Below are 22,373 nucleotides of genomic sequence, written 5' to 3' on the forward strand. Positions count from 1 at the left end.
GTATTATTCAAGTAAAAGTACAGCAGTTACACGCTATGATCCTCATATAATCTTAGCGCAAAGAAATTATACAGACCCAAGTACAATTATACATATGCAGCGCTCTCTGGTCCATATGTAGGCATCAGCAAGAAAGCCCCGTCTATCAACATTCAGCACGAAGACTAGGAACCCAGGGTCAGAGCACACATATTTATACCCCCCAGGAATAAACAACACAATAGAGAAGTTTGTTGCTAATACCATTGGTCCTAAAGGAGAGGGCATATGTTACAAGGCATTTAACAGGTTGGTTCAAATAGACACAATCCAGCCTCTAACAACTGGTGGTCTCTGGTTTCCCGCCTCATGCAAATCCTAACAGTTGTTCATATAATGTACATTTTGTTGCTTGAAGTCTCTGCGGTCCATAAGTTGAGAATGCATGTTGCGATCTCTCCATCAATATTACTGGAATACTGTTGAGAGAGTACGCATCAGTACAATACCAAACATGGCTTACTTATAATGTTAAAAACCTTAGTTACGAAATAATCGTTATTTCCTAGCCATTATAATAAATGTGCATACTTGAATCTTATACCTTAAAGCTTATGGAACCTTGTAAGTGAATATGTAATGTGTGAGTATGTGGGGTTTGATGTAAAGACGCTAGTTAACTTGGAGCAGATGCGTGTGCATGGAGCTAATATTCAGCGTTTTCATACAGGATCTTATGCATTCGCTAATATGCGACTAGTTAACAGCGCAATTGTGCATATTAATGTGTGTATGAGAAATGGTGAAAGGTGCAATCGCATGATGCTAATAGTAATATCGCCACATGTACTAAAGTGTGAGTTTATCTAAATGGTGCTTAGGCGGCCATTCAAAAATGGCGTATTTTTGCGATCTCATTTCCAAGATGGCCAGTCGCAAGATGGCATCACTGCGATCCAATTTTAAACCGATCTTGTCTCATCCAATTATCCAGCTTCGACATCATATTCAGTCAAATGCTTCAGAACTCATTGGACGTCGCTTCACAGTGCAGATGGACAATGACCCGCAGCATACTGCAAAAGCAACCAAAGAGTTTTTTAAGGCTAAAAAGTGGAATGTTATGCAATGGCCAAGTCAATCCCCTGACCTGAATCCGATTGAGCATGCATTTCACTTGATGAAGACAAAACTGAAGGGAAAATGCCCCAAGAACAAGCAGGAACTGAAGACATTTGCAGTAGAGGCCTGGCAGAGCATCACCAGGGATGAAACCCAGCGTCTGGTGATGTCTATGCGTTCCAGACTTCAGGCTGTAATTGCCTGCAAAGGATTTGCAACAAAATATTAAAAAGTGAAAGTTAAATTTAGAATTTAGTTTGTCCCATTACTTTTGGCCCCTTAAAAAGTGGGAGGCACATATAGAAACCGTTGTAATTCCTACACCGTTCACCTGATTTGGATGTAATTACCCTCAAATTAAATCTGAAAGTCTGCAGTTAAAGCACATCTTGTTTGTTTCATTTCAAAGCCATTGTGGTGGTGAATAGAGGCTAAAATATGACAATTCTGTCAATGTACCAATATTTATGCACCTGATTATATACACACTTTACTTATATTTCTTTATTTTAATTATATTTCGCCTCAACTTTTGGAACTAGCTATTATTATTTTAAGAAACATAAAAATAAAGGTTATGTTTTAACATTAACTCAGAGAAATAACTGGATATCATGACATTTTGACCCTATCAGTGCACCAGACAAAATCTTATCTTTCTTCTGTTTTGTCAATATATGATAACTATAGGATTATCAGGTAGCACCTTCACATATACTATAAAACCAGAATAATAGATGTGAAGTTTATGGGTCTTGGATAATAAACAAGATAGAATTTCTCTGAAATAGAAATATATGTACAAATTTATTGGTGCAAGATCACACCCCTTGTTAGTCATTATATTTAAAATGTTCCCGTTTTATTTCTTTAATTTAAATATGGAGGAATGAATGACTAAAATGTGCAACAGATTTAGCTTGTGCTGAAAGTATAGAAAGCTAATAAATTAGCTTAGTTGCAGACATCGACTGGAAATTAGAACAGTGGCCCTGATTCAGAGCCGGACGCTCTGACAGAGCGCTCGCTCTGAATCTGGGCCGTCCTTCTTAATTTTTAGAGCGGTCTCCTGGCCGCTCGTATAGCTGTGGGTGACCACCCACAGCTATAGCGAGCGGCCAGGAAGATGGTCGCGATGGTCAAGACCACCGCGACCATCGGGCTTGCGACGAGACCCTTGTGGTAGGGTATCGTTGCCGCAAGCCCTGGAGTGCTTTCGGCTCTATCAGAGCCAAGAGCACTCCCACTGACATCACTTGTGATGTCAGTGGAGCCGGCCCCAGACGGTAGGCGTTCCCATGGGAACGCCTCCGTCTGGGCAGCCACGCCCCCGGCATGCCCACCAAAGGGGGCGTGCTGTCACTCACCATCGACAGCACACCCCCTTTGGTACGAGACCCGGAGCGACGGTTTGCCCGTCGCTATCCGGGTTTCGCGCATGCGAACGACGGAGTCTGCTCCGTCGTGTGCATGCGCATTGGGCCAACATCGACCAGCTTGTGAGCACTCAGCGCTCGCGAGCGGGTCTGAATCAGGCCCAGGGTTTCTTCTGATCACAAATGACGAGGTGTAAACAGAAGTAAGTGAAGGCAGCTCTACCATACATTCAGAAGCAGGCAGCACTTTGACAGCATGCAAAAAGAAAATGATTTTCCCCTCTAGCATTGCAACCAGAGCTGTGGAGTCAGTACGTGAAACTTTCATCTTTGACTCGTCTATTTTACAACTTCACGTCTCCAACTTTGACTACACCTCCTTCATAAATGGCAAATGTATATTTTACATGCATTCTTTCTTGACTACAATTTGAACCTTAGGGTAATAAAATCTGTGCAATGCATTTCATTAAGGTTCAAATAGTTTAGGTAATAAGATAATAGAAGAATACATGCACAGCAGAATAGGTTAATTACATTGCAGTATAATGGGTGACGGCAGCATGGTGTCATTTTTCCAGTCTAGTTTTAGGGTAATTATAATGGCTTAATATATTATCTTGAACAAATATAGGCCCTGATTCAGAGCCGGACGCAAGTGGCTGCTCGTTCGCTCCGAGCGATGTTTGCCCAACTGCGCATGCGTACGGATCGTAATACGCATGCGCGAACCACTCAGTGCGGCCGAAATTCATGTGCTCGCAAAATAGCGAATGCCTGATAATTTGAGTGACAGAAAGAGGCGTATGTGGGTGGTAACAGGGGAAGGTGCTTGAAAACAGGGAGTGGAGATCCGATCGCAGGCGTGCTTAAAGGTCAAAACGGGCGTTTTATGGGTGTGCATATTTAAAACAGCAGCGTCATTGACCACATCACTGGGTTCTTTTATAGCCAGAACTGCTCGCAAAATTGTGGTAGCAAAAACCAACCACAAGAATAGCGAGCAGTTCATAACCTTGTCGATGTACTCGATTAATCTAATAAATAGCGGACATGACGTAGGATGCGAGCGGCCAGGGGGCGTATTTTTCCAAAAAACGACCGCAAGTTTTGTTCGCTCGTTCAGACCTAGAGGCGTGAACAGACCGCAAACAGCGAACGGTTCATTTGAATAGCCACCCCTTGTTTTAGAATGAACGACCACAAATAGCGAGTGGCTCTGAATGAGGGCCCTAGTCTTTAAAATATTAAGAAAGAAATAATGCAGGTGACTACTTCTGTCAACAAGTAATTAATTCTTTACTTATTAGTTACTGTACAGTAAATTACATATAATTAAATAAATGCAATACATGATTTCACTGTCAGTATTCATTAATGCACAATGCTGCTAATCTTCACCAAAGCTGTACCAACTCCTCTCCTGTCTATGGCCGGTAATGAAACACTAGCAACATTATTAGTATCATATTATGTGTTACTTCCTTACACTCGCATAGATCAGTCTGGACTTCACTTCACTATGCAACTAGTTTTTCTTTCTTTTGAACAAAACTTTATTTTCACAACAGAGAACAAACACTACTGTGCTGGTCTTTGTTTTTTCTTTCTTGGTCAACTCACTTTATTGCAGGGATGGGCAAAAAGCAGCCCTCCAACTGTTGTTAAACTACAAAACCCAGCATGCCTTGCAAGTTCTAGCATGGCCAAATAGCAAAACTGTTGCAGGGCATGCAGTGATGTGTAGTTCTACAACATCTGGGGGGAGGGCACGCTTATTGCCCACCTCTACTTTATTGGCTTTCTCCTGCTGTTTAGCATTTCTTTTCTGCAAGATTATGGCCATAATCATATGTTCAGAGATGCATGAGACTGATCTGGAGAAGTGCCTGGGCAGTAAGGAGTCATAAACATCTATACATGCATTACTGCGATCACTGATATTTTTAAGTTTTTAGTTTGAAGCAGGAATCACATCTACCGACTCCACAACCCAGATGTCATAACACTATATGCACATCAAATATTGTGAAACCTTATATTATAACATGGATTTTATTTTACATTGTTGCATAAAAAGAATGACAATACAGCAAATTCGACGTAAATGCGACGTTATTTGCAGCTATAAAATATAAACATATTTGTTTAACACCTAAATAATGTATTTTGCAATATGTGAACATTTAATGTCATTTAATACATGTTAAGATAAAACTACTGAATAAGAACATTATTTCTATCAGGTATCGTAAAGGCTTTGAGCTCCAGCCATCCTTGTATTCAGGAATTAACCTTGCTGTTTTACTTATTGTTGCTGGGCAGCAGTTTGAGACATCTATAGAACTCCGGAAAATAGGTAAATATTGGGAGATACAAAGAGCAGGAATGAATGGCTTATTACCTTTATTGTGGACTTGCAGACAGAGCCGTAATTAGACTTTTTGGTGCCCTGTGCCAGAAAGAGCATTGCCCCACCCCTCCGTTTTTTAAATAGGGACATAAGATAGTGCACCTGAAAAAGGACCATGGTCTCATGGGGAAGGGCCAGGGAAGAGATAGGGGAGGCCAGGAGATGGCGGGGATAAATAGTGACATAAGATAGTGCGCCTGAAAAAGGGCCATGGCCTCATGGGGAAGGGCCAGGGAAGAGAGAGGAGGCCAGGAGATGCTGGGGATAAATAGTGACATAAGATAGTGCGCCTGAAAAAGTAAGACGGCCTCATGGGGAAGGGCCAGGGAAGAGATAGGGGAGGCCAGTAGATGCTGGGGATAAATAGTGACATAAGATAATGCACCTGAAAAAGGGCCATAGCCTCATGGGGAAGGGCCATGGAAGAGATAGGGGAGGCCAGGAGATGCTGGGGATAAATAGTGACATAAGATAGTGCACCTGAAAAAGGGCCATGGCCTCATGGGGAAGGGCCAGGGAAGAGATAGAGGAGGCCACCAGATGCTGGAGATAAATAGGGATATAAGATAGTGCACCTGAAATAGGGCCATGGCCTCATGGGGAAGGGCCAGGGAAGAGATAGGGGAGGCCAGTAGATGCTGGGGATAAATTGTGACATAAGATAATGCACCTGAAAAAGGGCCATGGCCTCATGGGGAAGGGCCATGGAAGAGATAGGGGAGGCCAGGAGATGCTGGGGATAAATAGTGACATAAGATAGTGCACCTGAAAAAGGGCCATGGCCTCATGGGGAAGGGCCAGGGAAGAGATATAGGAGGCCACCAGATGCTGGAAATAAATAGGGATATAAGATAGTGCATCTGAAATAGGGCCATGGCCTCATGGGGAAGGGCCAGGGAAGAGATAGGGGAGGCCAGGAGATGCTGGGGATAAAAAATGCGGAAGCTACAAGTGAGAATGATAATAAACAGGAAAATTGACAGGCCCAAACAGTGCCCCCTTCCCTGCCATGGCACAGGTCGCACCACCATAGTTTCGGCCCTGCTTGCAGATATGGTATTCTGCTGAAATCTGGTGAAGAGCATAGAACACTCAGTACAGAAGTTGAAATCATTTTACATTCATGGCTACAACTATTTGTTATTTAAAAATTGTTTATTAGTTATTTGACATTTATTTTGACCAAGGCATTTTATTCACCAAATGTTACTTATGCCATTTGAAATAATTGATTTGATTTGATTATTTATTATCTGCTCTTCACTAGTGATGCAGGAGTGCATCCAGGTTCATACAAATCACAAATCAATGTCCTCATCTGTGCATGATGCTGATGCTTCTTGGTCAATTAATGTTAATCACAACAAAGTGACTACTTGCATGTAGTATGTATGTATGCAGTGTCTTTCTGTACAGAAGTATTAATGTGTGCAATACGCGGCCCTCCAGCTTTTGTTGAACTACAAATCCCAGCATGCATTGCACCATTTTTATCATGGCCAAATAGCAAAACTGCGGCAGGGCATGCTGGGATGTGTAGTTTTACAACATCCGTACTTTATACAGTGAATTAATGCCCTAGCAAGACCATATACATCGCCAGTTTTCTTTTTCTGTATGATGTGTGTACTCCTAAGCTTCTGTTCATTTCTTAATATCTTATCACTTATTGAAGATGATCATTAGGAGTGAGCTACTGTACATGCAGGGTTTCTACTGTAATAAAGCAAACAAAAGGTTGAAAAATATAAGTGACCGAAAAACGTTAAAAATTATTTGCTAAAATGAATTATACTGTTTGAGTATTTAATCCAAATTAGTGGTGTTTACTTTAGTGGTTGATTTATTAATTATAGTAGTGAATAATTGTCTTTATTAGTGTATTTAAACTAGGTAGTACATGTAATGGATGAGAAGGGCAGCTCTTCAGTTACCACCCCAGACAGCAGATGCTCCACATTTTACTATATGCAATCTGTATACCTGTATTGTGGGTTTTAACTTCAAAGATGTGCTATTAAAGGTGTTCGCCTGAACAGTCTGCTGGGAAGGAAGGGCAGTTTGGAAAAAATGAACAACTACTGGGATGTGGGTCAGTTCTTCATTGTGAGCATGCTGGCCAGCGATATTGGAAAAGCTGTACAGGCTGCCGAGCGCCTTTTCAAGCTCAAGCCTCCAGTTTGGTAAGAAGTTAATAAAGTTAGGAGCCTTAAGGCCATTACACAAGCCCCACTCTTTAATAGTTTTCTTCCTAGTGTAGCACTTCAACAACCACCCACCTTTTCCTAATAGCCGCAGCAGAACCATGCCAGAAGACAGCTTTCCGTGCTGGATGATAGTTGTCTTTCAGGTTATTCACTCAGCTATGGATGATACTATTGTCCAGTCAGGTGCCTCATTCACTTCACACCTCCCATCTATAGAAGATTTGTCTACCACCTATGTCAAGTTCCACAAAGCTGGAACCTTCTTTATCTGTTTGCAGTCTGTTAGCTTCTACCAGGGGAGCCAGTTAATTAACGGTGGTTCCGAAAACAAACATCTGCCTTTTTATTTGGCGATCAAATTTCTTTCACAGATTTCTAAAAAACAGTTTTAAAATTTTAGACCACCAAATTGTATGATCCCTTGCAGTGAATCTAAAAAACACTTTTATGTCACAGTAGTCTGTACATTGTCTTCTCTTCTCCCACCGCTACGGTTCTATTAATTGAGGACTTGGGAGTTAATTGGTTCCTACTCACTGAATGTTACTTCATAAACATCACCTCTGTATGTCTATAATATTCCCTTTCATGGGTTGGGTACGGGATCCCGATGGTCACAATGCCGACAGATTTTGGTAAGTATTCTAACCCCAATCCTAACCCTAACCATCCCGTCCCGCAGTCTAACTGTAACCCTCCCCTAGTGCCTAACCCTAACCGTCCCCTCCAGCAGCCCTTCCTAACTGTCCCTTCACGCAGCCTAGCCCTAACCGTTCCCTCCCGCAGCCTAACCCTAACCGTTCCCTCCCGCAGCCTAAATGCAGAGGTACACACTAGACCATATGTTGTCCGATCCGGTGGATCATACGACATATCAGGCACATCGGCCAGTGTGTACCTTAAGTTGCTGACGATGCGCGCACCCACACTTCATCAACAATATCGGCCGTTGGACCTGCATGCAGGTCCGACGGGCGATACAGTCAGCGGGGGCCATGCGGCAAAGTGCAGCATGTCCCCAACCGTCGCTGCCAGATTCGGCAAGTGTGTATACACTTGCCGATGCCGGTACCCCCGCCCGGTCTCAACACTCACAATATCGCATTGGGTACACATCGTATGGTGTATACCCAGCTTAACTCCAATCCTCCCCCTAGTGCCTAACCCTAACACTCTCCATCGGAGTCTGTCGGGATTGTGACCATCAGAATGCTGCTGTCAGTATTGTAACCTTCTGCATTCTGACCGTCGGGATCCTGACTACATCTCGCTTATATAATTATTGCCTATTATTCCATGTAATTTTCCTGGCTTCATGCAATGTCAAGTTTTAAATTATATGTAGCTGCTGTTTTTCTGTATTTATTTTTGCTTTTGGTTTATACATTATAAAAATTTTGTATAGCATGATATATGTGAAAGTTAAATATGTTTTAAAAGCTGTAATCACCACATATTCAAAGAACATTATACGGCTTCATCTATGCCATAAATATATATTGTCCCTCCTGTTATAGTCAACATGGTAAGTATCATTATGAAACTAATCTAAATTGGATTATGTTTCCTTTATGTTCCAGGTACTTAAGATCAGTTGTACAAAACTTGCTTCTAATTCAGCAATTCAAGAAACTCAACACCGAACACTCCCCGAGGCAAGAGAGACTGAATTTTTGGATGGACATAATTGTCGAGGCAACAAAAGAGTCTACAAATGGCTTGAGATTTCCGGTATATATTTATACAGTATCTTTAATGCAATTGCATTGCGATTATGTTCGTGAGAGACAGCTAGTCAGTGTTTGGGGTAGTTTCTGACTGTTTAAATGCAGCTTTGTGGGCGTGCATAAATTAGCCATTGCGTTCTCCTGTGTAGCATGAGACCACTCTCCATGCCACGAGAGCCGCAGTGTTTGAGGCAGGTCAGACTTGACTTACATGCTGTGTGACTGCCCGATGTATGTGTCAATAGTACCTATGTTTATGTTGTTGTACGTCATTGGACGCATATGAGAGGGCAACAGTGGGCATCCCTATGCTCGGCTGTACTTTGTAAGGCGTTAGCAACTGCGATTCGTGAGCGAATGCAGTTGCGATTGCATTGCCGTCTCTGAATCAGGCCCTAAGGATTCGATTTCTGCTCTTTGTGGGGAGTTTTTCCAGTAGAGGTTGTCACTCTTACTTAGGGCCAGCTCCAGGATGAGCAACGCCCTGTGCGGGACTGGGACATGTCATCCCTTAGCCGCATGCGACTGAAATTTGAGGCATGGTCTAATTAGCATAAGCCATGCGCCTAAAGTACATTATTTGGGGGCAAGCCCAGCACTATGTGCCCAAACATCCGTCCACCCACGGGACACTTTGCCCCGCTGGTGGAACAGTGCCCGAAAAACAGGACTGTCCCGCTGAAATCGGGAATGGTTGGGAGGGGTGCGCTCTCTATGGGGTGGAACACCTGTTCGACCGCACTGGTCGAACATGCCTCGAGCTGGCTCTGCTCTTAATGGAAGGGATGACTTGCTTGCAGGGCATGAGAGACCACCATTCAGTGGTGGTGATGGTATTACAACAGCCTCCTTGTGAATCTTTTGTCATTGGAGGTGAATTTCTCACATAGGAGTTTTTCTTCTGGCTAGGAGGTTGGAACGGGGGTCTCTGTCTTTTATATCTGTCTCTCTGGTTTTTCAGGAAAAAAAATAAATCACAAAACTCAATATCAAAGTCTATTTTAAAGCTCTTCTATTTACTGTATGGCAATAGTCTTTGGAGACATGCATTAGAGGCTGACATTGTCATAGGAGATGATACCAGACTTCATTATAAATAAAACATATTTATTGTTATTACCATTTGGAAAACACACAAGTAAAAAGGAATTATGTTTCTAGGTTCTTGTATTGGAGCCAACAAAGGTTTATCAGCCCTCGTATGTCTCAATAAACAAAGAGGCTGATGAGAGGACAGTTTCGCTATGGCATGTCTCTCCTGTGGAAATGGTAAGAACTCTAACAGTAAAACTGAGATTTTCATATTTTAAATATATTCAGAGCTATCCATCTGGAGGCCTGAGGACAATATGGGACCTTCAAGACTTATCCCTGACAGTCTCATGATAATAATAGAAATGATGCACTGTTCATGTACATACTGTACTGCATTAGAGAAAGGAGTTTTCTAGACCTGTGTATCTTTTATGCACAGCTTCATGTGTTTAGAAATTACGTCACTTGTTAGGACATTGCTGTATAGTATCTGGGCACAGGAGGAGTGAAACTAAGAGGGCCAGCGGCATCTTTTAACATTTATGTAATGGTCACATTCCCTTTAACCGATTTATGACAAAGGGTGTTTTACATATGAGTTAACAGATCAAGGGGGAGAAGTATGGGGTTTAGTGGTGATACTTCTTCTCCCCATGTATTATTGTGAGGTTGGGTATTAAATGACATTGGCGCTGTGCCAGCCACTGTGTGAACGGTCAGTGGCACTGATCGTTTCGACAGCTGCAGCTATCGGTTTCGACAGCTACAGCTATCGCTTTCGACAGCTGCAGCTGTCTTTGCCCCACCACAGCAGTGACAGCTCTGTCCCTGGCTGCGGCGGCTGAAGGGCTCTGTGCTGCACGTGAGGTCTCGCACATCCCCACTGGAGCGGGCTGGGAGGTGAGACACATCGCATCAGCACTAGGCTGATGCTCTGTTGGGTCTGGCAGGGATAGCCAAGGGAGAATTCTTCACACTCTGGCACTGCTTCCGGCTTTGCCTTGGTAAAGAGGTGAAGCAGGTAGAACTATTGCAGCACGATCCATACCACATACATCTTCCCCAACTTTTCTATTTGTGTTAAACACACAGAATATGTTCAGTCTTTGGTAGCCTTTTGCTATATATATATGTTTTATTAAAGAAACGACAAAGGGCCTGATTCAGATCCGTTCGCTAGCGCTGTGCGCTCGCAAGCGGACCAATGTTTTGCGAATGCGCACGCTTCGTTCTGCGCTTGTGCGAACTACTCTGTGCGATCGCAGGCCGGTTGCTCGTTTAGCAAAGACTGCCCAGTGCAATGAGTGACAGGAGAGGCCAGTTGTGGGTGGTAACAGGGGCAGGACACTAATAACGGGGGAGAGGAGGTGCGAAAGCAGACATGCCTGGGTGTTTCAACGCTGTTTTTAAGGCGTGCATAATTAACAGGCAGCGTCATAGTACACGTCACATGCCTGTTTTTTACACTGAAGCCCTCGCAGTGCTTGCTGCAGGGTAAGGTTCACTACCGATGGTGCTCGATGTACCAATGTTTTAATACAGTTCCTGGAGATGACGTGCGCTAGTGGGCATCTCTACATACGCTAGTGGGTGTCTGCATTAACAGAGCGATCGCTCGCACAGCTAAAGTGGGTGTACTTATGCCTTAGTGAGCACTCGCTTCCCATGATGTCACTTTGAGAAATTTGCATACGCTGGATGTGAGTGATCGCATCTATTGAACGGGTCTGAATCAGGCCCTAAGTACACATTTCAGTGATTTTTCACATGGCTTCATCTACAGTCAGATAACTTGAGAGGGAGATTGGAGAATTTTAGTTGCCATAGCAACAAATCATGGGCCTGATTCAGACCCACTCGCGAGCGGCTGTCCGCTCGCAAGTGGGTCGATGGTCTGCACTGAGCATGCGCACGACGGAGGGAGCTCCGTCGTGCGCATGCGCCAGACACGACGAGCGAAGGACTTTCCTTCGCTCGTTGTGTCCGATCAAAGGGGGCGTGCTGTCAATGTTGATTGACAGCACGCCCCCTTTGGTGGGCGTGCCGGGGGCGTGCCTCCCTGACGGGGGCGTTCCCACGGGAACGCCTCCCGTCAGAAGCCGGCCCACTGACATCACTAGTGATGTCACTAGTGATGTCACTAGTGATGTCACTAGTGATGTCAGTGGGAGTGATTTTGGCTCTGATAGAGCCAAAATCACTCCGGAGCTTGCGGTTGAAAACCTCAACCGCAGGCTCCGGCTCGCAATTTCGATGGTCATCAAAATGCACGCTCGTATAGCCTGTGGGTGGTGACCCACAACTATACGAGCGTCCAGGAGGACATCTACATGAAAATGGAGCCCGGCCCTCATTCAGAGCGTGCGCTCTGCTCAGAGCGTACGGCTCTGAATGAGGGCCCATATTCTAGCTGTCATTTATCTAGCACAACCTGCAAAATTACAAGTTGATTGCTTGCCATGGGCAACTTCTCCACTTTGGGCCAAATTCAATTAGTTTCACGTACGCGATAGAGTTTTGCATGCCGGACTTTTCGCCTACATCGCGTATTTTAGCCGTGGAAACTTATTGTGCGCGTACCCACTATTTGCCCTATTCAATTCCAAAAGACGCGAAAATGGTGACACGCAAAGTCAGAACAGGTGAAAAGTGGTGTCAGAATCTGGGAATCAGACTGAACCCCCCAAACAGATGCAGAAACATTGGGGATCAATGTAGTAGTGCCCGTTTAGTCCTAATAAAACTGTTTGGGGTACTTAAGTTTGCATAATTGCCTCTAATTAGCGTATTTGCACAAGTGGTGAAGAATGGCATAAAGCAGTATTTTGGGTAGAAAATAAGAAGTCCTGGCAAATTTGGGGTACCTGAAAATGGGTGCAAGCATCTTTTCATTTTTCTAAAGTGTAGTTTTAATAAAAGTGAAAATCGTCCCTCATAAAAGCATCTGCAATCCCAAAAACACTTGACCCCTTCTTAGACCACCCCCAGAACCTTATTTCGCTAGTTTGAGAAGTTGTCCCCCCACTTTGTGCATTTTCGCCCCAAAATTCAAAGTACTTGTTTGGGGTGTTCTTAAGTTATTTCCTGGATTTTTTGACGCAGTTGTCCTTTGGGGGGCTGTCCCAAGGGTTATGAGAGGTTTCCCCACCTTTGCACCCCAAAATAAAAAATGTGCACTTCTTTTCTCCTGCTATTCAGAGGCGAATCTTTTTTGCCTATTACATTGCATTGATTTTCCGCGTATGCGAAAAGCAGATGGAATTGAATACAGAGATAAGTTTCCGCCTGGCAAAAAGTCACAATCGGCGATACTTTTTTGCGGATCTCGACTTTTCGCTTCTAATTGAATACGGCCCTTTATACGGCCTCCAAGATTTGATAAGTCTCCCTGTATCCACTATTTATGGCAAGTACACAAAATATGCACTCTGCACAAAATATAAAGGTGCAGTTTCACCGTTTTTTGCTTTTAAATCCTGGGGAGTTTTTTTGTACGAGGGTAGTTCAATAATTAAGGGAGACCACTCACAGTGTAATGTTTTCTATGTTATTGCCAGAGCAGATAGACGACAGCTTCCCCTCATGGCCATTAGACTGCACCTCATATCAGTCATACAGTACTAACATCAGTTGTAAGATGGCGGAGCAGTGAACATTGAGGTGCATAGTGTGATCAAATTTTTGCATCTAAAGGGCACATCAGCAACTGAAATTCATTGCCAACTTGTTGAGGTGTACGGTGATATGGTCATGTCACGGATATTGGTTTGGGTTTGGTGCACTGCCTTTGTTAACAGACGTTCAAGATGAACAGCGATATGACCGGCGAAGCACGTCCATCAGAGATGACAATCTGCTTCGCATTGAAGGTCTGATTCAGGAGCACAGACGCATTCGAGTTAGTGATATTGCTGACAAAATTAACATCTCAGTGTGTACTGTGCACAACATTGTTCATGAGCTACTGGGGTACAGGAAAAAGTGTTCACGCTGGGTACGGAAGCACTGACAGAAGTTCACAAAACCAATAGGATGGGATTGTCCCTCATGCACTTGGTGCGGTACCATGAGGAGGGAGTACAGTTACTGCAACGTATCATTACAGGCAATGAAATGTAGGTGCTTCATGTGACACCGGAGGTGAAGCAAGCATCCATGACATGGAAACACGCATCGTCCCCACCTTCAAAGAAATTCAAAACAGCTCCATCAGCAAAGAAGGTCATGGCGACTGTGTTTTGAGACCACAAGGGTGTGATTCTTGTTGATTCCCTGCCTTGTGACACATTGAGCCGGTTGCAGAAGGCAATTTGCTGAAAGCGACCTGGGTTGCTGCTAACAGACATATCGCTGCATGATAACTCCAGACCACAGTCAGCCAACTGCACGCGTGAGTTGTTACGGTGTTACCATTGGGAGGTACTGGACCATCCTTTTTAAAGCCCTGACCTGGCACTGAGTGATTTCCATCTCTTTGGACCAGCACCTGGGTGGAAGGCGATTTGCAACTGACAATGAAGTTCAGTAAGCCGTCATGTCCTGGAAACACGCATCGTCCCCACCTTCAAAGAAATTCAAAACAGCTCCATCAGCAAAGAAGGTCATGGCGACTGTGTTTTGAGACCACAAGGGTGTGATTCTTGTTGATTCCCTGCCTTGTGACACATTGAGCCGGTTGCAGAAGGCAATTTGCTGAAAGCGACCTGGGTTGCTGCTAACAGACGTATTGCTGCATGATAACTCCAGACCACAGTCAGCCAACTGCACGCGTGAGTTGTTACGGTGTTACCATTGGGAGGTACTGGACCATCCTTTTTAAAGCCCTGACCTGGCACTGAGTGATTTCCATCTCTTTGGACCAGCATCTGGGTGGAAGGCGATTTGCAACTGACAATGAAGTTCAGTAAGCCGTCATGTCCTGGCTTCAGGCGATTGACACTGATTTCTTCTATGCCAGGATAGATGGCTTGGTGTACCGTTGGAACAAATGCTTAGACAAGTATGGGGACTATGTGGAACAAAAACTACCAAGATCTTACTATTGATTTTACGTATAATGTATGTACGAGTTGAATAAATTTACGCTGTGAGAGGTCTTGTTACCTTATTTATTGAAATACACCCGTAGTAAGGGTGGTCACAATAAGCAGCGGCCTTTCTGATGTGTCTGCCTTTACAGATGTGTCCTCATACATCTAGCCTTCTTGCGCGTTAAAAAGCCCTTATAGTCGCGCCATGCTGTGTAGTTACTCGGTAGCACCGAGCGTCTTTTCCTCTTCTACTGCGTCTTATTCGCACGGCAGTGCAGCATGCCTATGTTCTGTATGCAACTGCGGTTGTATCTCCATTTGAAATGCTACGTTACAGTTTCAGTGGCTGTAACATTGTAACATAGAATTTCACATGAAAAGACGCTCTGCGCAACCGAGTTACACGGAGCTCCCCACGTTATGTGTAGCGCGACTTGTAGCGCACGGAGGATATCTGTATATCACCACACATGCATTTAATATAATCTCTATATAATAGTATTTCACAAGGGACTCCAGACCTTCTTTATGTTGATAATCCTGGTCCCTTTACAGGGACCACATAAGGCACATGTCTCCTCATATTAGCTGTAGTCAGCCTTTGTTCAAAAGTTGTAGATTCCTAAAGCTAAGGAAGTACTATCTATATACTCAAATAAATGCTTCCTTTGCCTTTGAAACTTCATCAGAAGCCCAGAGTTTGTCCTGTTATACCTGTGTTTTCTAGGGAGAGTAACTGTCTCACTACCGCTTGTATTGTATGTGACCACTCGGCACAAAGTGCCCATCTCAGACTCCAAATAGGCAAATTAAGCACATGTCTAGATCAGCTCTCCCAGTGGTAGCCTAGCAATGGTTTCAATTTGATTTTGTTAACTACTTTATTTTCTTCTCTGTTACTGCCACTTGTTTCTCAGTAAATTGCTGATGAGTATGCAGGAAAAACAGCCACTAGTTTATGTCAGTTTCATTCACAATGCATCTAGAACCATTCGGTTATTTGGTCACAGTATATGGTGCACATAGCTAATATTTAATATCAGGGAAACAAGGGCCAACAATGTTAGCTAATTCTTAGAATTTTATGTCATTTGTGCAGAAAGGCTTACGGCTGTATATTTTACTAAACATTTATTGAAAGCTAAATTGTAAATACAACCTAGTTACAAACATGGCATATTTTCTCTTAAAGCTGTTCCTGCCATCACTATATGACTAGGACAGCCATGTTGGGGGGCATGGACACGTACAGTAACTTATCGGTATTCTAGGAACAAGTGACATCACTGAGGCTCTTTGTAACCTGTATTCATGAGGCTTGGTTTCTAGTGAGCCTGATAGACCACATTCGCGTGATGTCACTATTTCCTGGTAAACTATCAGGCCGCATTTGTATGTATAATAAGTCAGTGGCTGTCTCTGCTGTCTGTAGTAGGCAGGTACACTTTGAATAGCTGTTTTATGGTAAATGATTTTCTTATCCAGTTTTTCTTTTCAGAAAGGAATTCACGAGTGGAATTTCACTGCCTCTTCTATAAGAGGCATAAGGTATGAGAAATACATATAATCACTGTATATGACATGAATGTAATAGTACAGCTTTATGAGGGGAATTTGTGCAATATATGAGCTGGTGTCGTGATGGGGTCAATCAAAACGGGTGTTGTCAACACATAATGACAGGAAATTCTGCAAGTACTGTAACAGTTGCTTTATTCTGTCCAAACAATTCCTGGAAGAGTCTTTGTAAAATGACACTTTTATGGGCCGGAGAATGTGTCTGCTCCTGCGTGTTTACTTCTATACTTAATTACGAATAGGATCTGCTTTATGATTTATTTGCGCTGCCTAGGCAACTCACTGTCCATGTGGTGCATTTATAGTTTGTTCAAAAATCTCAAGTGGTTCAAATATTCTACATAATTAAAAACTGATAAGTATAACAGGTTGGAGAGACAATACATTTTGCAACTATCGCGATGGTTGCTCCTTTAGCCAGGTTGCAGAAGTTGAAGCTTAACGCAGCCTGGCCGGGTTCTGGCTGCTGCGGTGCCCTGGCCTTGTCTCTCCTGGAAAATGGGGCAACACGCCCCATTTCTGGGAATGGTAGCCAGCAACGCCCCTATCCGCCCCCAAACATTGCAATATGTCAGTCATGCTGTGGCTTGGGGGGGTCTGCGAGTGAGATCGCAGGACTCGTTCTGCACATGCGCAGAAGTGGTCCTACGCATTCGCAGATCCTAAACCATCGGTTATGAACGCAAACCATAATTTTAGCGTACGTCTCGTAATCAGGCCCCTTGTACGTCTAACACCCACCCTATAATACACTACCTTCAGGTTTATCCAAGGAGTCCACACAATGTGAAAGATATAAAGCTGAATGGAAGTCAATTTTGTAGACAGATCTTGTGTGCTTCTGCACTGTACATGCTCCATAGACAAACGCACGCATCTTCGGGGTACTAAAAAACTCAATGGCATCTCCACATGTGGCTGTAGGTGAAGGCGAAGTTTAGCAAGGGTATATCATTGTCAACGCACCTGTGTGCTATACAGAATACAGCGAACTCAAAGATACACCAATTTTCTCCTGCACCATGGATATGACTGGTGCAAGTGCGCCAATAACGATGGTGACTATGAAACTAAGGGTATGGATAATTCTGCATAGGGCTAATATCCGCATTTTCCTTTGTGCACACAAATCAGGAGTATTTACGCCCGATTTGCGTTCGACACTGCATCAGCCCATATGTGTGGACACTATCCATGCTGGGTGTGCAAACTATTTAATGGTTATTTGTGAGGTATGCATATGTGGATGCTGTAATAAATATGTATGTCAAGTAATAACAGTTTATTTCATTTGGAGAATAAAGAAGTTTGAATGTTTCTCCTTTATCACACATTGTGCTGCATTTTTTCTACCTTTATGTAATCATGACAACATTCCAAACAGGCAGCTTACACTGCAATATCTGTTACTGTATTAAAGTGTTTTTATTTAAGTATTCCTACTCTGTTCTACAGTTCCTGGTAAATAACAGATCATAGAGATTAGTCATAGGTTGTATTATTTTATAGGAAAAGACATAGAGAGGTATTCAATATGAAAGGTTAACTTCCCTGGCGAAGTTAACGTTTCATATCGGAGTTTTTTTCTGCGTAAAGGTATGGTGCGCGCTTCCGCTTATCCCAGTATTCAATATAAAATTAACAAAAACGGGAAACTCCGAAGTTGGATTTGCGTAAAGTTACGAATTTTTCCTTAAAATAATTGTAAGACCCCCCTAAAGTTGTAAAAACATGGGGGATCACTATGGGTACCCCCGTTTTAGCCTTTAATTGAAAGTCGGGGATTTAAATAGCCGCAGCAGGTATTTTTTTTCCGACATTGAAGAAGTGATGCAGAAGAGCACTTAGGTGATTTTTTTCATTTGTTTAAGTGGTCCCATCAAATTTGGGGTACATGAAAATGGGTACTAGCATATTTTGGTGTCCCTAAAGTAATTTTTTAAAAATTCTGCATTTGTGCACCTGCCACTATAATTCTATACTAGAAAACACCTGCTGCATACTTGCAGAATAGCCCTGAACCTATTTCCCTATTGTTTAACAATTTTTTCCCATTTTTTTTTTTGAACCCCAATTTTTAAATACATTTTTTGGGGTGTCCCTTTTTTTTTTTTTTTTACCTTTTTTTGACACATTTCTTTTTTAAATATCAATCTCAGGGGTGCAGGCTATTTTTTTTAAGCCTGCACCCCTAAACCCCAATTCTGCACTTTTTTTCGACACCTATTCAATGGTGAAAACTTATCACCGTTTTTTATCAAAGACTTTTCAAAACTGCGATAAGTCTTTGAAATTGAATACAGTGTAAAACTAAAAAAGTGATATTAACACAAAAACGTTAAAAAGTGCGATATTAATGCAAAAAACGATGTTATCGCACCCATATTGAATACCCCTATAAGTAGTAGATGATTTGTAGCTTGACAACGTATGAAGGGCAGCATAGTAAAAATCAGAAAAAGGAAAAGCAATGACAGATTAAGGGAACGAGATTAGTGGTAATATTCATATTTTCATATTATGCTGCCTGTAGTCTTTGGCGGTGATACTGATTTTGTGGGGGAATGCTAGGCTATCTGTGGCTGTTAATGTGCTGTGGAACTACAAGCTCCAACATGCCCCACAGGTTGTAAACCTCTATTTTAGATACAATGTAAATAAAGTATTATCTGTATTTTACCATTGAAAAGTTATTTTGTTTCTGTATGAATTAAAAAATACTAAAGTAGAAACGTCTTTCTTTCTGCAGCATATCAAAGTTCGATGAACGATGCTGCTTTCTGTATGTTCACGACAATTCAGACGACTTTCAGATTTACTTTTCCACAGAGGATCAATGCAATAGGTGAATTTATGCGATGAATGCCTCCTAACACAGTCACAAAATGGCATCCAACTAATAAGTGCCTTATTTAGGTTTACATGCAAATCTGGAAGTGATATTGCAAATAAATAACAGTGACAATTAATAGGGAAAGACCATTTTTCTAGACTAGTATTTGCTTTCTTTGTGCATCGGTCAGTTTCTGCAAAAGCTGTTTTAGAGAGTACGCCTGCATATGCTCTGGTACCGAATGTATATTTCAATCATTTCTACACGTACGACTGATGAGGAGTAACTGGGCTGTAACATAGCAGTCTTATGCAGGCAGAGTTCAGGGAGAAAAACAAGAACCTACCAAAATATATAAAGAGTTATAGATTAACCTAATTCTTACCGGGCGCTTATATAACTAATCTATAAATAACTAATCAAGCCTACTTTTACAATAATATAATAAACACTGCTCCCCAATGAGTAACTCTTAATTTACTCACAAAATAGATCTTATATTCCAGATGCAAATACAGGATTACTGCCCAGAAAAATCACCCTCAGCAGGGAATAGCTTCACTGGTCCGACTCGTCCACTTGGTTAATGTAGATACAGTAGCTCAATATCATTTATTAGTATGTCTTTAGCTGTGTCCGGACCACACACACTTGGATACTGATCAAGTCTTTAACATTACCCCGATGTTGAAAGGGATACTAGTGAGCAAGGATAGTCAAGCAGCCTAACTTGCTGCATGCTACTCACAGATCTCCGTGTTGGTTGTATCGTTCAGGTCTGCTCTCAGTATTGCCGGCTCACATTAAGCTAGCAGAGTGCTAACGAGTGGGTCTGCATTAACAGCTGATGGGCCTCCGCCCGAGGTAAACAGTCACAGTGGTACTCTAGAACTCTGGAGATTTCAGGTAAATCTTAAAAGTAGTCCCAATTAGTTAGCCTTGACGTGTTTCTCCATCAATTTAGTGTGACGGTTTCCTCAGAAGGTTTTTGTGTGAAGGGACTCCGGCTATCTTCTTTTAAATCCCCCCTAACCAATAGGAGGTTCAAAATAATTAATGAACACAATCTCCATTGTAAACCACCTGTATTGCCCACATTATATATATAATGGATTAACAAATTTAAATCATAATAACAATAAAGAGGTAAGAAGGCTTCCAAAAATAACATATTATTTAACACAAAAGAAAAATAATCAAAAATATAGAAATTGCATCATTCAGGTGTATTTTAATCAGATAATTCTAGCTAACTTTTCACCCCTCTTATCTGATCGAGAAGCCATACTAACATTCTGTTAGCAAGCTGACTGGCTAAATGGCTCAGTCAGCTAAAGCTCCATAGCATTCATCAGTCAAATCTTGGTCAGGATACACTAACAGTTTTATATTTAAATACATACTTGTACTTTTCAAATAATTAATCAGCATCAGTTCTTATACATGCTCCTGCTCCCAATGTAATTCCCAGTGAACTATTCTCTTTATTTGTTGTGAACAGCCATTAAGTCTAGAAATAAATGACAGAGAATATTGTTGGTTATTCTTTTCCTTGTCCTTCAACACTAGAAGAGAAGCTCTATCATAACTTTCCACTTCCTTCAGTGAATCTTGTAAAATTCTAATTGGATATCCTTGTTCTAAAAGAGCTAAGTTTAGTTCTTCTGCTTGTTCTTTAAATACATTAGCTTCTGAGCAATTATGCCTCAGATGAAGATACTGGTCCTTCTGAATATTATTTTTCCATTTGTAATAGTGGCAACTGGAATAGTTCAGATATCCGTTACAATCGACATGCTTCCTAAACATTTTGGTATGCAATTGGTTGTCTATAACAGAACAGCTATATCCAAAAAAATGTATGTGAATAGAGTGACAAGTGTGTGTAAACTTCAAGCCAAAAGACTTAGAATTAAGATGTGCAACAAATAACGAAGCAGACTGACAGTCCCCATCCAAAATAATAAAAAGATCATCAATATACCATAGAGCACCAAGTTCTCCCCGAATCCACCACCCCAAATATAATGCTCCACAAATAGGCCCATGTATAGGTTGGCAAAACTCGGGGCGAACCTAGTGCCCATGGAAGTCCCGTGTAGCTGAAGATAAAACTGTGACTATCTTTGTTCTCTAGTATCCCTTTCAACATTGAGGTTATGTTAAAGACTTGATCTGTATCCAAGTGTGTATATGGTCCAGACACAGCTAAAGACATACTAATAAATTATATACTGTACAGGTGCTCTTCACGCTCTATATTTGAGCTACTGAAACTACATTAACCAAGTGATCCAGGTGGATGAGTCGGACCAGTGAAGCTATTCCCTGCTGAGGGCGATTTTCCTGGGCATTAATCCTGTATTTGCACCAGGAATATAAGATCCATTTGTATATGCTCACAAAAAATGATATTTCCCTTTTGTTATATATATTCGTTTTCAAGTGGAAATACTGGACTAATAATAACCACTTATATGGAGACTTGATTGGTAAATCATTGATCAATATGTATTATGATTAGGAAAGTTGCAATATTTATCTGCATTAATTTTTTTATTTATCTGTTTTTCAGAGGTTTCTATTTGAATTGTAAAGTGTTTTTACTTATTGTAATTGATACATTGTGTTGAATTTATATTAATCATGCGCACCCAGTGGTGGCATATTATCCCACCTTTTTTGGTATAGGGTTCAGGGAGAGCATGTTGACACATCTGTGGGCTATGCAGAACTATACAGAAGAGGAAATACTTCCTTCCAGCTGTATACTTTGCTCCTAGTATAGAACTGGAGAAAGTGATGATGAGGACGAATATGAAACCAAGCGTAGGGGCGTGCACATGGCAAGATGCTCGCAACTATGCATACAGGCAGATAGAGACATTCATTATTTTCTGTGCACGCAATGTGGGAGCACTTCAGTAGTGAAATTATTCTAGAAATGCGTTCATGTATTTCTGTAAATTATTTTGTGGTCATTAAGCAGTATTTACTTTTAATCCCAAATATATTCTCATGGATACTAGTGTTGTTTGTCACATATAGATTGTGCAGTAGTGACATGCACAAC

At 42.0% G+C, this 22,373-nt stretch overlaps 1 protein-coding gene across 6 annotated transcripts in view; it reads left to right on the plus strand.

Annotated features, from left to right (window-relative positions):
* The window catches only part of MAP3K15 (mitogen-activated protein kinase kinase kinase 15), a 266,385-nt gene that overhangs the window by 160,724 nt on the left and 83,288 nt on the right, over nucleotides 1–22,373 (plus strand). For all 6 annotated transcript variants that reach the window (XM_088451616.1, XM_088451618.1, XM_088451617.1 and 3 more), the window contains 6 exons: nucleotides 4,724–4,836; nucleotides 6,914–7,073; nucleotides 8,678–8,828; nucleotides 9,986–10,093; nucleotides 16,388–16,437; nucleotides 19,217–19,312. In XM_088451616.1, coding sequence (XP_088307742.1) covers nucleotides 4,724–4,836; nucleotides 6,914–7,073; nucleotides 8,678–8,828; nucleotides 9,986–10,093; nucleotides 16,388–16,437; nucleotides 19,217–19,312 — 678 coding nt within the window. The remainder of the gene's footprint in view (nucleotides 1–4,723; nucleotides 4,837–6,913; nucleotides 7,074–8,677; nucleotides 8,829–9,985; nucleotides 10,094–16,387; nucleotides 16,438–19,216; nucleotides 19,313–22,373) is intronic.

The sequence above is a fragment of the Taudactylus pleione genome, unplaced genomic scaffold, assembly GCF_031769625.1.
Source record: "Taudactylus pleione unplaced genomic scaffold, aTauple2 ptg000026l, whole genome shotgun sequence".
Classification (NCBI taxonomy): Eukaryota; Metazoa; Chordata; class Amphibia; order Anura; family Myobatrachidae; genus Taudactylus; species Taudactylus pleione.